This window comes from Corythoichthys intestinalis, chromosome 15, assembly GCF_030265065.1.
Source record: "Corythoichthys intestinalis isolate RoL2023-P3 chromosome 15, ASM3026506v1, whole genome shotgun sequence".
Lineage (NCBI taxonomy): Eukaryota > Metazoa > Chordata > Actinopteri > Syngnathiformes > Syngnathidae > Corythoichthys > Corythoichthys intestinalis.
In genome coordinates this window covers 9,429,027-9,445,498 of record NC_080409.1, presented here as the reverse complement: position 1 = coordinate 9,445,498, position 16,472 = coordinate 9,429,027, and the positions used below count along the sequence as shown (strand labels likewise).

The 16,472-nt window shown below is 37.3% G+C and overlaps 1 protein-coding gene across 1 annotated transcript in view; it reads right to left on the bottom strand.

Annotated features, from left to right (window-relative positions):
* Nucleotides 1-475: 475 nt before the first annotated feature.
* ppm1aa (protein phosphatase, Mg2+/Mn2+ dependent, 1Aa) overlaps nucleotides 476-16,472 on the bottom strand; it is a 30,834-nt gene continuing 14,837 nt past the window's right edge. The window contains exon 6 of the mRNA XM_057859390.1: nucleotides 476-11,038. Within this exon, the coding sequence (XP_057715373.1) occupies nucleotides 11,009-11,038 (30 nt within the window). The 3' untranslated portion in view covers nucleotides 476-11,008. The remainder of the gene's footprint in view (nucleotides 11,039-16,472) is intronic.

The window sequence follows — 16,472 nt, the reverse complement described above, 5'->3', positions numbered from 1 at the left end:
CAGTGTGTTCTCTTTCGGATCCCTTTCGGCGGGGAAAACGCCACAAAAAAGCGTAAACGGCCGAACATTGTGACAAAGAAGTATCTGTTCCAATCACTATCAGAGAAAAATCAGAGTTGTATAAATAACTGGAAACTCAAGAGAGCCATGACATTATGTTCTTCACAAGTGTATGTAAACTTTTGACCACAACTGTATACAATATAGTATATAATACATATGTATTTTAAATGTTTGCATTAGGAGAAAATACTTTCTTTTGTAAATTTTAAAGCAATTACTTTTGAGGATTTTTTTCTTAGATACTTGTACTTTTACTTAATTTTTTGCACCTGCATCTGTCCTTTAAAGTTAAAAAAAGTACTTCCTCCACCACTTGTGATAAACATTTAAATCTACCCATCATCAGTAACACTTATGTCAATGTGTCACATGTTCAGCAACAACCATTAAAAAAAAGCCATGACATGCCACATACAAGATGACAACCCATTTATTTGGTAATACATTCTGCAAACTAGAAACTTTATTCAAACTTTAAAGGCTTAAAAAAAATAAAAATAAAGGAAGGGAAGGTCAAGAATCGAAGGAGCAGGGAGAGAAATGCATCAATCCACAAGCGAGGAATGCAATTTGTTCAACTGACAACACAAACAATTCCCTCCCCAAAACATGTTTTTTTCCGTCATTCCTTTGGAGCGGGAACATCATAGAAAATATACAGTAGTCATAAATGTGGGGGCGGAGCCTCGGAGAAGCATTTGAATCAACATTGACAATACCTATCTACAGCACTCCAAAGCTATTCTTGAATGTACTTATAAATATAGCAGAGCAGACACTTGCAATGCTCTCGAGGTCACCATGTTAACACACTTGTGTTTAACTTATGACACTGCAGTAGGAGGAAAATTAAATTAAAAAAGAAAAAAACATTTTAACATTATTACTCAAAAAAAAGGTTAACATACGCGTCACTTTTTCCCCCCCTCCTTAGCTTAAGTACCTTAGCGTGAGCACGAGCAGCGTTTGTCTTCCTCGTTGGGTTTTTGTTCAACAAGTAACGTTACGGGTACGGACGACCAAAGCTGCCAATATTTCAAATAAATACATAGATAAAATGGAAATGATGACTATGAATACAAAAATAAGAGATGAGATTTAAAAATAAAAATATATATAAATAAATATGGCAGTTATTCAGCATGTACACTGCCTACAGCTAGCCGTTAGCTGGGATCAGCTCAAGCACCCCCACGACCCTTATGAGGATAAGCGGCTTGGAAGATGAATGAATAAATAGAAAAATAAATACATCATTAAAAATTAGTAAAAATAAAAAAGGAATATACTGTAAATACAAAAATATATGTGAACTATCAATTCGTGCTGCAACGATTAATCAATTAACTTGAGTAATTCGATTAGAAAAAAGCTTCAAATTAAATTTTGCTGCGTCGAGGATTCTTTTAATTAGAGTGGCTTTGTAATGGCTTGTTTTGAAAGTGTTTGCATTTAGTTTTATTGATTTCGGTGGATAATCAGCTCTCTAGTTCAGCTCATAGTGAAGATGACATAACTCTTAACATGGCTGAATCTAGCTGCTCTCTGTTCAGACTGACGTAAGTGTTTGCGCAAACATGTTTTTATTATGCATTCGTAATTTAGTTTAGAGGTATATTTAGCTTTTTTGTTGTTGTTTTTTAACAATTTGTTAAAAGTATTGGGGGGAAAAAACATGAGCATTTTATAGCATTTAAGCTGGCGGACTTTTGCCATGGAGGTTAGCCAATTGTTCTTTTACTGTACTTAGATCCTCATTTATTCATTTATTTATTTATACCTTTTGAAGCTAAGCTCAAGTGTTTTAATTTAAGGAAAGTGAAAGTGCAATTCTGCATAGTTTGAAGAAAAATTCAGGAATTTTATTTTGTATCCACATTTAATGCTCATTTAAAAGTGCAATCTTAGCAAGCCTTTGTTTTACATCTCCTGAAATTTATTCTGCAACCCATTAAATGTTCCTAATTTGATTACTCGATTATTCGCGCTAACTATTTCATAGATTAATCGATTACTTAAATAACCAATTGTGGCAGCCTTACTATTTATCAAAAAATAAAAGCATCTTTGCTCCTGGTCGCTTTTTTTCCCTTTCATAGTCAGTGAACAGGCGCAAGATAAAACTAATTCAAATGAGGGTGTGGCCTTTCACCTTCTATTCACCTATTGGTGATCGACTCGCTAACTACCTGTGCATGACCATGTAAAACAAAAAGTACACAATGGCTGATGGGCTCTTCATCACCAAATCCAATGAGTAGCCAATGCTAGCTGTTGCAGACGATGAGTGGCATTAGCGCTTAGCATTTGCAATTAATGTTAGCGAATACCATGAGCAGTAGCATCCACCTTAGTATAGCGCTAGCCATAAGCATCTACGTTGCGTTATGCTGCCTTCATGTGATGTTGTACGTGCCATTGCCGCTGACTGAGCATACCAATTCTCTCAATAACAGAGGGGTGTCCCAACAACTAGCAAAATCGTAGCACAAATGAATGACACCCCTTCGGGTCAATTTTGCAGTAAATGGGGGGGGGGGGCTGTGAGTCACATCATCAGTTGAAATTAATAACTCAAGCTACCCGTTGACTGCAAAATGAACCCGAAGGGGTGCCATTTGTTTGTGCTATTTTTGCGCTAGTTATTGCAATACCTCTATGTTATTGAGAGAGTCGGTACGCTCCGTCAGTCAGGGAGTTGGATACGGAAAAGCGGCGAGTGACGTCATCACTCAAAAATTTATTTTGCAATCTCTATAAAACGATAGCAGCACAAACAAATTATTTTTACAGCACATACGAGCACAAACATAGCATGAACGAATGGCACCATTTCAGGTCCATTTTGCAATAAATAGGGGGCCTCGTGACATCATCACTCGAAATTAATCTCAATATCTCAAAAACGATAGCAGCAATTTTTACAGCACAAACGATTGACAACATTATTAGCCATTTTTCATCAAACATGGGGATGGTTGACCTACAAAAAATAGTTAATAGTTTGCACAAACAAGCACAAACGTAGCACAAACAAATGACATCATTTTTCTATAAATTTGCGTCTGATGGGAGGCCAACTTCACAGAGGTCATCTTTCCCATCGCATGTGAAGGCAGCATTAGCATCTACATGAATAATAGGCAAACAGTTCAACCCAAAGAACACATAAGACTGCCCCATCATTTGAATGTTTTGTCTTGTGCAAAAAAAAATACGAGAGCACGAGAGAGAGCGCTTATAATTCATACCTTTTGTATTTTTAATTAACCTCATCTTATTTTTGTATTTATATTCATTTTTCTTTTTTTAATGACTTAATTCCTTATGTATTTTTGTATTTTAATGATCTCATTTCTTAGTTTTGTATTTATAGCCGTTTTATTTTCACTTTTTATTATTTCTTTTAATCTTGGCAGCTTTGTTCCTCCATTTACGGGGGCGACATGATGAGGGAAGGAGGGTGGGTAAGGCAAATCGGTGAGCTTATTATGAGCTGGAAAGTGAGGCGGGCGGGAAGGGGGCCGGCGCAAATAAACCTCACTGCTTACACCGTTAACGCCACAAACAAGGTACATCTATTGTATATGTACAAGAGGGCGTCTGCAAAATCTATTCAAATCTCCGTTCGTCCTTCCTTGCAGAACGCAGACGATGTCGACAAAGAGACTCTTTTTTTTTTTTTTTTTTGGTGTGTGTGCAATTATATTTTCTGAAAAAAGGTCATTACGCAGAGCATCAGTGATTACGACTCGCTGGAAAAATAAGTCCAATTAACTTAGTGGCTATCGTCGACAGCGATAGACGTCCCGTCCGGTTTCCGGTCAAAACGGATCGGACGTCTATCGCCATCCACAACATTGAAACACAATGATTCACAAATGAGGTATTGTTGTTATTGTTAGGATTTTGACGGGAGTGTAAGCCATGTGATGGATAAAAACATAATAGTATCAATGCCAAGTCTTATTTAACCTTCTAGCTATACGGAATACAGTCAGTGTTTCTCATTGGTTACAATCAGCAAACCTGAAGGCTTCTCAGTGGTAAGAGCAGAAAAGCACGATCTCTTTGAAAATGTATCATAAAGAAAAGGTGACAGTAACAACTCCATCACATAATATCAATTAGCAATCTTTCTGATCAAAATTATTAAAATACTGTTTTCAAACACCTTGTCATGATTGTATGTCTGTTTTATTCTTTTTTTTTTTTCATCAAAAAAAAGTTAAGCCACACACACATTTTGTCAATATAATTCATAACTGTTAAGTCTTCTCATGTTTTTAACTCATTGGCTGCCATTGATGTTAATCGCTACACTGTAAAAAAATAATAAAAATTTCCAATGAGTTATGCTAACTTAAAATGTTAAGTAGATGCTACTCAAAGTTTTCGGTCAGACTATTTGACAGTGACGTCATAAGACTGTCATCAGACCGGCATAATTATGACAGGAAACTGTCATGAGCATTAATGAATGCTTATGACAGATGTCACGACGTCTACCTGGCATATTTTGTTTCAAAATCCATTAATGTCCAGTCCGTGTCTTTTACTTCCATTCAAAAGTGACATAATTTTCCGGATGACACTTCATGACATCTGCCATAAGCATCCATTAATGCTCATGACAGTGCCATGTCATAATTATGTCGGTCTTTTGACGCCACTGTCAAAGAAAGTGTTCTTCAGTAACTTTACTTTGAGTACTCGTGACAGTTGATCAGGTAAACAATGTTAACTTCACAAAATAAGTTGCGTTAAATTGAATTATGGCTGTTAAGTTCTGTTGTCATTGAAATAACCCACTTAGATCATTGAGTATGTTATTAAACCTGAGTCCCACATAAAATTTGGAGTTCAGTTCATTTAACTCATTGGCTGCCAATGATGGCACTTGACGTCTGATCTATTTTGACTGGGAAAGGTTGGCAGCGATTATTGGCTCCCAGTCAAAATGGATTGCATGGCTAATGCCGTTAACTGCATGATGAATGTTGAATTCAAACAAAACTGAAGTCCAGTTTACCATATTTTTTGGACTATAAGACTTTTTTTTCCCTCCATAGTTTGGCCGGGGGTGCGACGTGTGAAATTATTAGAGCATTATTGTATCATTTTACGTTAATTTCACACTAAACCACAAGAGAGTGCTCAAGGCCTGCATTTCAACAGCGGTAACTTCTAAAAATAACTGAGAATGGCTGAACAAAATGGCACCGAAAAGAAAATCATATCGTGCAGATAACAAACTGCAAGTTGTGAAATATGGAGCTGAAAACTGTAATCTCAGTACGTTGTTTATGTGTTGTGTAACTTTAGCATCCCACACATGTATTCAGTCTGTTGTATTTTTTTTTTTTTTTTAAATCTTAAATTGACTTTCACGATGACATGAGGTGTTAGATTTTATCAAAAAAACTTCCTCCCAAAATGAGACCTATAGTCTCGTGCAACATATATGTTTTTAGTAGGGCTGTCAAAATTATCGCGTTAACGGGCGGTAATTAATCTTTTTAATTAATCACGTTAAAATAGTTGACGCATTTAACGCACATGCCCCGCTCAAACAGATTAAAATGACAGCACAGTGTAATGTCCACTTGTTACTTGTGTTTTTTGTTTTGTCACCCTCTGCTGGCGCTTGGGTGCGACTGATTTATGGGTTTCAGCACCATGAGAATTGTGTAATTATTGACATCAACAATGGCGAGCTACTAGTTTATTTTTTGATTGAAAATTTTTACAAATTTTATTACAACAATAACATTAAGAGGGGTTTTAACATAAAATTTCTATAACTTGTACTAACATTTATCTTTTAAGAACTACAAGTCTTTATCCATGGATCGCTTTAACAGAATGTTAATAATGTTAATGCCATCTTGTTGATTTATTGTTATGATTACCAAATACAGCACTTATGTACCGTATGCTGAATGTATATATCTGTCTTATGTCTTTTCATTCCAACAATAATTTACAGAAAAAAATGGCATACTTTAGAGATGGTTCGAATTGTGATTAATTACGATTAATTTTTAAGCTGCAATTAATTCGATTCAAAATTTTAATCGTTTGACAGCCCTAGATTTTAGTATATAGTCCAATAAATACAGTACTTTAAAGTTCATAGCGTTTTTGACAATAACTCGACTATATAATTTATATTTATATTTCCATCAAAACTAGAAAATTCAACTGAAATCTGGTGGACTTGAAATTTCAAGTTCTACTGACATTTTTTTAAAATATTGTATCAATGGCAAGAAATGAGTTACGCCAATTTCAGACTTCCATCTGTAGTTCGTCACACTAATTAAACAACCACAATAGCTTAGATGACTTTTTGGTGTTGTGGCACCTTTATAGTTGTACCCTGTGTGTTAGTTTTACATCTATGTAGCTAAATAGCTGCTTAATCATAGACTGAAAAGCACCACCAGTGATTGAAAAGGTATCATGAGATCATTTAGCAGTTCGGGTTGTGGTTCTCGAGTCGAATTTGTGACCCAAGATTCGAGGGACAGGATTGTTGTTTTAGAACCAAAAATTGTTTGATATCTTAAAACTGCAGATCAAATCAGGAAAGGATTTCAATCTTAGTTTTCAACAAAAAGGGCCCTGAAACAAAGCAGAATGCCATTTGTCTATGTTGAAAATAAACGAAAATCTAACTCAAACAACATATTTATTCCTTGAATGTTAAAGTCAAAAATATATACATACATTAATTTCCACAATGCAATTTTAGACCATAAAATAGCAGAAAATGAAGGAGAAAGAACAACCTTTACTCTCAGAGAAAACGTATCTGCCTTGTGAGGGGATACTAATGAAGAAGAACATGAGGTGAACACACGAATCATTGGCGCTAGCAGCAAACTGGACTGAGGCCTGGCCGGCTTGGACGCGCAGCGCAGCAAAACCCCCAAGAAAGAAAAAACATGGTGCTTTACACGACCAAGACAACTCTTTACAATCAGCGGATTTGTTCTTGGTATGAATGCCCCCCACAAACTATATAAAGAAGGCCTTTAAAGTATTTGAGCCGACAGTTGATCCTATGGTCACACTGTGAAACAGTCAGTGCTCAAGTCTTCACATCAGTCCAATTAACCAGATCAGCTTTAAAACGTACATCAATGTTGTTTGGGCTGGGGTGGGGCACACAGTCTTTCCCTATTATGTGGCCCAGGCGAAAATTTTCACACAAAAAAACTGTCCCCAATTAACTGCCATTAACTTTGATAGACGAACCAGATCTTCTCTAGAACAATGTTTACATTGACCATAAAGTAACTTTGGTATATTACAGATCAACAACTGTTGTAACTGCTTTAATAGTACTGTATTTCGTAAATTAACTCATCCCACCGAGAAGTTGGCCCCTCATCAGACGCAATTTATAAAAATATGTCTATCGTTTGTGCTGTAATAAGTTTAGTTTGTGCCACTATCGTTTTTGAGATATTTACAATTCTAGGTCAATCTAAGGTCAAACAGCCACCCATTTGTATTCTAAAAATGTTATTAATCGTTTGTGCTGGAAAACCTTTTGTGCTACAACTGTTTTGTAGATATTCCACTTTTAAAATAAAGTAGCACCTTGACATACGATCCTTTCGACATTAGACGTAAAATTTGAATCGTCATTTGTCTCGACGTATGACGACATGCTCGAAATACGATTTATGACAGTGTCGTAATTTCATTGTTTTCCAGCAAGACGGACGCGCGGCCGATTTTCTTGTGAGAGAAATCAACATGGGTCTCAAACGGTTAATGCAGGTGGCGAAAAACAAAAAAGGTGACACCATTAAAATTTGGACAGAAATGATTGAATAATATGAACGTTGTGTGAACGTCAGAGAACTGGCTCGACAATCCGTGCGTAATATGTCTACAATCTCGAGGATCATTCTCATTATTATTATTGTAACATCAGCAAGGAAGTCGCCAGCTTTATCAGGTTTTTATTCTTTATTTCAGAACTTGTCCAACACAACACCGCTATTATTCGCCGTAGCCGACGCCAACAACAGAACATGAAAAGTAAAAACTTTTGCTGTACCTCTCTCTCTCTCTCGTCAGTCACATGGCGCATTTACGAGCAGCATGCAAAACACAACTGCCAAATTAGAACCCAATATTATAATTCCAATTTGTATTTATAATTTATTTGTTTTACTATGTGCAATTGCTATTTGTAATTGTACCTGCAGTTTATTAAAGATTAGATTTTTGGGCTGTGGAACAAATTAATCGAATTACAATGTACTCCTATGGGAAAATCCCACTCGACATGCGACCATTACAACATACAAACCAAGTCCTGGAACAAATTAAATTTGTACAGAGGTACCAATGTACAGTGATGACATCTTGCAACCCCCTAATTTACTGCAAAACGTACCTGAAGTGGTACAATTCATTTCTGCTACGTTTGTGCATTAAAAATTTTCATCCATTTTGCATTAAAATGGTAGGCTGCGCGTGACCTCATTAAACGAAAATTTTTACAGCACAAATGGCACCACTGCGGTTCCTTTCCGCCGTAGATGGGGAGGCTGCGTGACATCATCACTACAAATCAAAAGCAGAATACAGTGTTACCTCTACATACGAAGTTGATTCGTTCCAGGACCTTGTTTGTAAGTGGAAATGGTCGTATGTCGAGCAAGATTTTCCAATAAGAATACATTATAATTCCATTAATTCATTCCACTCCCTGAACACTTGCACTAAATCATTAATAAATGCTTCTGGTACTATTGCAAATAGCAATTACAGAGAGCAAAACGAATAATGAATAAAAATCAGAATAATGATACAATAATACCTGTAATAGTGTAAAGAATCGTGTTCTACTGTGGCGGATGTGTTTTGCGTGGTGTACCTGAACGCACAGCCTGGCTGACTTTTACTTTGTTCAGCTGCGCGGGAACATAGACGTGTTGTGTTACACAAGTTCTGAAATAAATGATTAAAAACCTGACGAAGCTTTTACAATCATAATCGTCAATTTAACTTATAAAGACTGGCGAACGGAGGTTGGAAGAGGACCGTCGAGATCTACTGCCGTATTGTCAATCATTTCACAGATGCGCACCACGCTCATATTTTTCCATCATTTCCTGCTTCATTTCAATGGTAGGCCTCACCTTTTATTCTTTTTACACCACCTGCTTTAACATTCTTGGAACCCATGTTGATTTCTCTCACAAGAAAATCCGCCGTGCGTCCGTCTTGCGGGAAAATGAAATTGTGACGCTGTCACAAATCCTTTTTCGAGCATTTCGTCCTATGTAGAAACAAATGGCCAGTCAAATGTTACGTCGGATGTAGAAATGATCGTGTGTCGAAGCGATCATATGTTGAGGTTCCACTGTATCTACAAAACAGTTGCAGTACAAACAAAAATTTTGACCACACAAAGCACAAGCGATTGACACCATTTTTTTGCCATTTTTAATCAAAACGGGGGAGCTAGTTGACCTCAGATTGACCTATAAAGGAATTGTCAATACATCTCAAAAACAAAAACTTTTACAGCTCAAACGATAGACATCATTTTTATATAAATTTGCGTCTGATGCGGGGGCCAACCTCACAGAGGTTGAACTTATTGGCGGCGATAGATGTCAATGTCGAAATGGATTCGACGTCTATTGTCGTCAAGGAAATTAGATCACTCAATGCCACCTGTGCCAGTTCAAATGGACTTGACGACTGTTGCCGTCAATGGCAGTGAATGAGTCAGTGAGAGGAAAAAAAAGTGGGATGTTTAAAGTTGTACCACAAAAGATGGAACAATAACAGTATGACCATGCACACGCACACACACACACACACACACACAAGGCTTGCAAGAAAAAAAAAAAAAAATTCAATTAGAAAAATGAAACTACTCGTGAAAGACATCTACAAACAGACCTACTTTGTGTCCTTGGAATTTCAAAACAACTTGCCCGTATAAATGTCAAGAGCATGTACTCACACTCTGAATATGGATGTGATATTGAGAGGGCAGGTTTATAGAGCTGTCATTACCCTTAAAAAGAAAAAGCCCGGTCTGTGTCGGGCGTGTGGTGAATACAACCTGGACACGCTTTCACCCTCTCAACTATCTAGTCAGACAGGTGGATTGTTTTCCTAAATGACACTTTGCTGCAATTACTGAAAACCACGTAGAAAAATAAAATACTTTTTTTTTTTCAAAAGCACACGGGGTGGGGATCGACAGGGTGTATATGGTAGATATAGAGAGCTTACTGTGCTGTCAACTATACAATTTACCCGTTTCTTAAAGGAGCATAGACTAACTGAGGAGCAAGGAAAAGGAAAAGCGTTGTGCCTGGAGGACAAGCGCTAATATTCACTATGTAGAAATGGGTTCAAATTCCAGGAGAGCAGGAAAAGGCAGATAGTGCATAAAAAGGTTCTCTTTTTCATTTTTTTTTTTTAACTTAATCAAGCTGCATTAAATACAGGCTGTTTGTACAAGACAATTGCACTTCACAAAAACAGAAATATACAAACACACAAGGAAATGTGAATCAAATTAATTACAGCAATAACAACAGAAAAAAAACATCCTACTACGTAAGCCGATTATGAACCAAAATAATAATAAAGTTAAGAAAGCCGTGTGGACTCACTTGTTATGTTTGACTTTAGAGGGAAGATTTTTAGGACGGGGGGGAACACAAAGGGGAGACACGACGCTGGGTGGGGGATCCTGAACTCCAGAGTGGACCGGTGCTGCATTAGCTCCACGTTTGTGTGCATGAAACTCCTCTTCCTCCTCCTCCCGTGAAATTCCCTTCTTAGAAACCAAAAGCTCAGAGTGACGGCAAGACAGACTTCTGAGCTGAGCTGCTGTGGGTCTTGAGAGGATGGTGGTTTGTAAACGCTATGTTGTGTTAGTGGTACGACGCCGTTACCACATGTCATCTGTGGACGCTGAGTCCTTGACAAGAGAGGAGAGGAACGACAACACCCTTCAGACTCCAGCCCCAATTCCATCACTATTCATATTATTGCTTCATAATAACACACCAAAATAAAGCTATTGAATGCTGAAATTAGAGTTGTCCGATAATAGCATTTAAAATAATATCGGGAAAAAAACGGTTTTGCGTCAGTATGTACGCCGGGTACGCCTTATAATGACCTCTAGATCTCTCCAAACTAAGATGCTTGGGATTTGTTAACTGAGGGAAAGACCCTTATTATTTGTGGTGCACAAATAAAATGAACAAAAAATTATAAACTCATCAAATATAACTACTGCGTCATCAGATAGTGGCTTTTTGGGGTAAGTAGTATAGACTTGATTTATTTGTGAATAATTCCCTTTATTTAACAATGCACATTTTGGCACATTTCAATTTTTAAAGATTTTTATGGGACATTATTTTGGCATTTTTTCCTATAACTGCAGCTCTCTCTTATTTTTTTCACAGAATGTTTATTTTATTTGGGAAAACCTTGAAGTTTTTAAATTGATCATGATTAAAGCATCCAATGGGGCATCACAATATAATTAGCAATAACACGTTAAGTGTACGACGCCATGTATCGGTATCGCATTTTGGGAGTTGGACATAATCAGGATATCTGTTAAAAAGACATTATCAGACAACTCTACCAAAAAAAATTAAATCAACATATTGAAATGAAATAAACATTTCTATCTAATAGAACCCCTGTAGCTTATGTCTTAGGCGGCAATAGACATCCAATCCATTTGAACCATCCCAGTTCAAATGGATTGGACATCTAGGCCTGTCGCGATATCCATTTCTGTAGGCGATATATTTTGTCTCATAAGTTATATCCAATGTGCAATATTATTGTCAAAAAAGGATTTAACCAATTTAACCACTCATACAGTGACAGTAGCCACGTTTACATGCTGACTTTTATTCATACCGATTCAAATCATTCCGAATGGAAATTTCACATCAGCTGTTTACATGTCACTTCATCTATTCCGATCCAGCGTTTACATGTGACTGCCTTTATTCCGAAAGGACGTTTGACAACTGCCGTCTGACATGCGCAGATTAATCAAAACAAAGCGTCACGTTGCAAAACATGGAGATCGATCGTCAGATCAGCTGCTGTTTTAACTTTTCGAGTGGAAACAAAACTTCAGAATGATACGCCGTTCATTTAAAAAGTTGTGTGGGTGCGCTGTGCGTGTGCTTGGAAGCCACTTACGTCACCGAGTGACGTCACCACGTCAGTACGGAGCATGCGCAGAAAGAACGCAACCAGACACCATTCCGCTTCCCTGTTTACATGATATAATTTTACTTCTAATCGGTTTGGGAAAAGGAATATTCCACCCCTGTGAATCGGAATGAAATTCCATTCGGTTTGGGCCTGTTCATTCCGAATGAGGTGTTTATATGGAACACATTTATTCGGTTTGAACAAATATTCCGATTGTAATTGGAATATTTGGCTCCATGTAAACGTGGCAAGTGTATCCTAAACCACCCAATCAAATGCAATAAATGTTTATTCTTAAAACACAAACTATATAAAAAAGACAATATTTTTTAAATGTCAGGTGAAAACTAGTTTAGAGTATGCAATAGGTGAAAGAAACTCTACCAATTCGAGCCCATCAAGTACTGATTTGACCAAAAATGACTGCCATCTTGGCCAGCAAATTTGAAGCCAAATTATTTATTGCCAATCTGATTTTTCATAATGGGTGTCATTTGAAAGCTCTCTTACTGTACAATATTTGAAATATGTGAGAGTAACTGCAGACATTTGCATTTTGTTTCATTTGTGTGTGCATGCTTGAAATAAAGTTTCATTATCATCATCATCATCATCATTTATGTTTAACATGGTATGCTTTTATTTTGGAATGTTGCCGTAAGCTTTATACTCAGTTTAAAAAAAAAAAAGCACTTCTATTTTCCTCAAGCATGAGACGCCAGTTCATTTTTTCTCCTTGTTGCCGTAAGCTTTACACTCAGTTTAAAAAAAAAAAAAAGCACTTCTATTTTACTCAAGCATGAGATGACAGTTCATTTTTTCTCCTTATATATTTTGCATTCTTTGCAAATGCTGTAAAACCAGCGGGTTTTCATGTTTGAAGTGTCACCTTTTAACTGCGAAGTGCGAAGATTGCGTTTTGGAGAAGACTGCCATTGGTTGATAACAGGCTAAAGTGTTTAGTACATTGTCTTTTGCCATTAGCTTCAATGTAACAATCCTAACATTGTGCAATGTTTAATATACAGGTAATCCCCTGGTTACAACGTACACAACTTGCGTGATTTCTACTTTACGACGCCAGAGTCTTGTCTACCATTTTGTCTCCAGTCTTTTTTTTTCTTCTTTTTTTAAAGTCGTGTAACAGTGTCTCATCCGCCATTTTGTCGCATAACAGTGTAGTGTGTTTAAGCTCTGTATTTTTCTCCGTGTACCTTCGACATCTTCTCCAGCCACCACTCATCATTGATGGTTAAGTACAGTGTGTTATCTTTTCCCTTATTTTATTAATATGACGGACACCACATAGTTATGTTATTTTGAGATTTAGGAGGTATTAAAGGGTCAATTCCGACTTGCACAGAAATTCGGGTTACGTTGCCAGAGCAGGAACGGAACTCATTCGTAACCTGGGGACTACCTGTTAATGAGTTTTCTTATTTTGAATGTCTGAATTTTAGTTATATGGTATGCTGATGTCCAATAAAAATATGTGAAATGTTAGTCCCATACGCAATTAATTTTAACACTCACACGGACAATTGCTAATCTCATTTTGATTTACTGTGCTACTGACTTATTGCATATCGTGACATCTACTAATGATAAACACGTTTAAAGAGTTTTTAGTTTTTAAAGCTACACGATTGGACGTCTGTCATCATCAATGGCACGAAAGAGTTCATAAGAAAACCTTTTTCAAATGCACTGTAAATCATTTAAACATTGTGTCCTGTAGTTTATAATCACGACTCTATAGTTTGATCATGAAATCTTATTATATTTTTATTTTTCAGCTAGCACACTATTAGGTGGCACTCATTTTGTTTTAGAATGGCAGCTAACAAATAAGATAGATGCAGCTGACGGAGGAGCTATTTTTAGATGGAGCGCTCAGGTGACATATGTGGTCGTTGAGGGCAAATTGGTGCCAGAGGACACAAAGTTGACGCCGCTCTGCTCCAGTTCATAGAATTTGAAAACCGTACTTGTCGCTAAAATGCCACTTAAGTCTCTCAACATTTGAAACATAACAGAAGTGAGCATATACTACCCACACACGCAGGTTATAGCAAACAAAGCAGGACGAGGGTTTGAGAATAGCTTCCAAGTCTTATTACATAAACCAAAATCCCAATGAATAGAATACAATGATTTGCATTTGCAAACATGAAAAACTATTATGTTCAAACTGATAAACTTGGGGATTTTTTTATCTGCAAATATTTATTTTGACTGTAATGCCTGCAAATAAATTGCTCACGAGTCCTGTTCTCCACAAGATCACTTGGCACTTCACAATGCACCCGCCACACATTCAATGGAACTCACACCCTTTAGCTGGCAGGTCACTGAATAAGGCTATGTCTACACTAGGACGGATAATGGCCTTAAACGTGTGATTAGTTGGACTATACGGCATGTCGGCTACACTATTATGCCCATTATCCGGATTAGTTGTTAGACGGCTAATGTAGGCTGGTAATATTACCCGCACCTTAATATGTAAGGAAGTGACATCATGCAGTCGCCATTTTTAATGCGGCATGACGGCATAGTAAACAATGGAGGCGGACGATCACGATGCGGCATTCCTGCTCCTCTTTTGTTTTCCACACATTTTCTTGAACCTTCAAACTTCGTCTCAATAATATGCTTCAATTCAGTGCCCATTTGTGGTCCTCCCATCGCGGATGACAAGGAGATGGGCGTTTTTTACAGAGCTCGTCTCCAGCGTTGTCACCGAACAGCCAGCTGCAGGGCAGGCCCCTCCCAACTCAATGCTGACTGAACATGAGTATATAAAAATGCGTAGAGGAAAATTAAACCCCGAAGTGACCTGCGTGGTACCCCCAGTCAAAGAGGTGCGCGATCGTTTTTTTCCATGACATTTCTGCCTGTCAAAACCGTCGCCACTTCCAGGATCGTCCCTGTTATGCACAAGCACTCCTGGTTGCGGCTTCCAGGAATTATACACAGCGCCACACCATATGCTTCTATTTGTTATTTTCCAAGTGGTGAGAGCGCAACTGAGCATCGATTGTAACATCCCAAGTAACGATGTCAGGCTTTCCTTGTTTTTTAAAGATTTCAATCACAACTTGGCGACTGCTCGTAAAAGCTAAGCGTGCTCTCCCTTCACTCTCGCTCCTGCGTGATGCATTCATGAAAAAAAATGCGATCACAAAATAATGTCTAGAAGGCGTAGTAATTTCGAAATTTGCCGCCGTCGAGTATTGAGTTCCCGGTTCAGAGGTAAACCACGTGGGCGATGACGTTAACAGGAGGCTGCTCCTTTCTACGCATGCGTAGTTTGCGCAAATGCAGGCGTACACTGCAGAAGTAGGGGGGGGGGGGGCCTCAAACGCACCTTAAACCTAAGTGTGGACAGGTATAAAATACCCTGCAGAAAATTATCTGTCCTAGTGTAGACATAGCCTAAGAGGTTGCTCGTTCGCTTGCTTGGCAACTGTTTTTTCAACACTTAATGTATTATTCGCAATATAAGGCGTGCTTAAAATCATTTATTTTTCCTTAAAATTGCCAGTGCGTCTTATGCATGAATTCCACTTGTGCTTACTGACCACAAACTTACTTTGTTCCAGTAATGTGCTCAAGACACACGCTGACCATTCATTAATCCCATGAATGAATGAATAAAGTAAAACAAGTAATACGTAATAAATAAACCAATAATTACAATGTTAAAAGAACGAATTAGGGCTGCAGCTATTGAATATTTTAGTAATCGAGTAATCGACTGAAAATCCTATCGATTAATCGAGTAATCGTATAAAACATTTTTTAGGTAAAGAGCAATTATAAACATACATGACAAAACAAGACATTTAATCTAATATTGAACCATTTTCAGTCAATCAATGTCTTTATTTTCATTGTACATTCTTGAAAACAGCCAACAATTGCCTCTCAGATGTGACGAGAATAAAAAGACCAATTCACTGCTTTCGCTCTCAAAACTTTTAGATCTTATAAAAAAAAATATATTTCTTACCTTAAAATGCTATTAAGCTTGATAACACACATCACTTAAAAGTTAGGTGTTTTTCCCACGTGTTTCAATTGAATTTCCATTTGTGTCAAGCCATTTTTGAAGTTCTAGTTAACTTTTAAGTTAGTCTAAACTGTAGGTCCTGATAGGA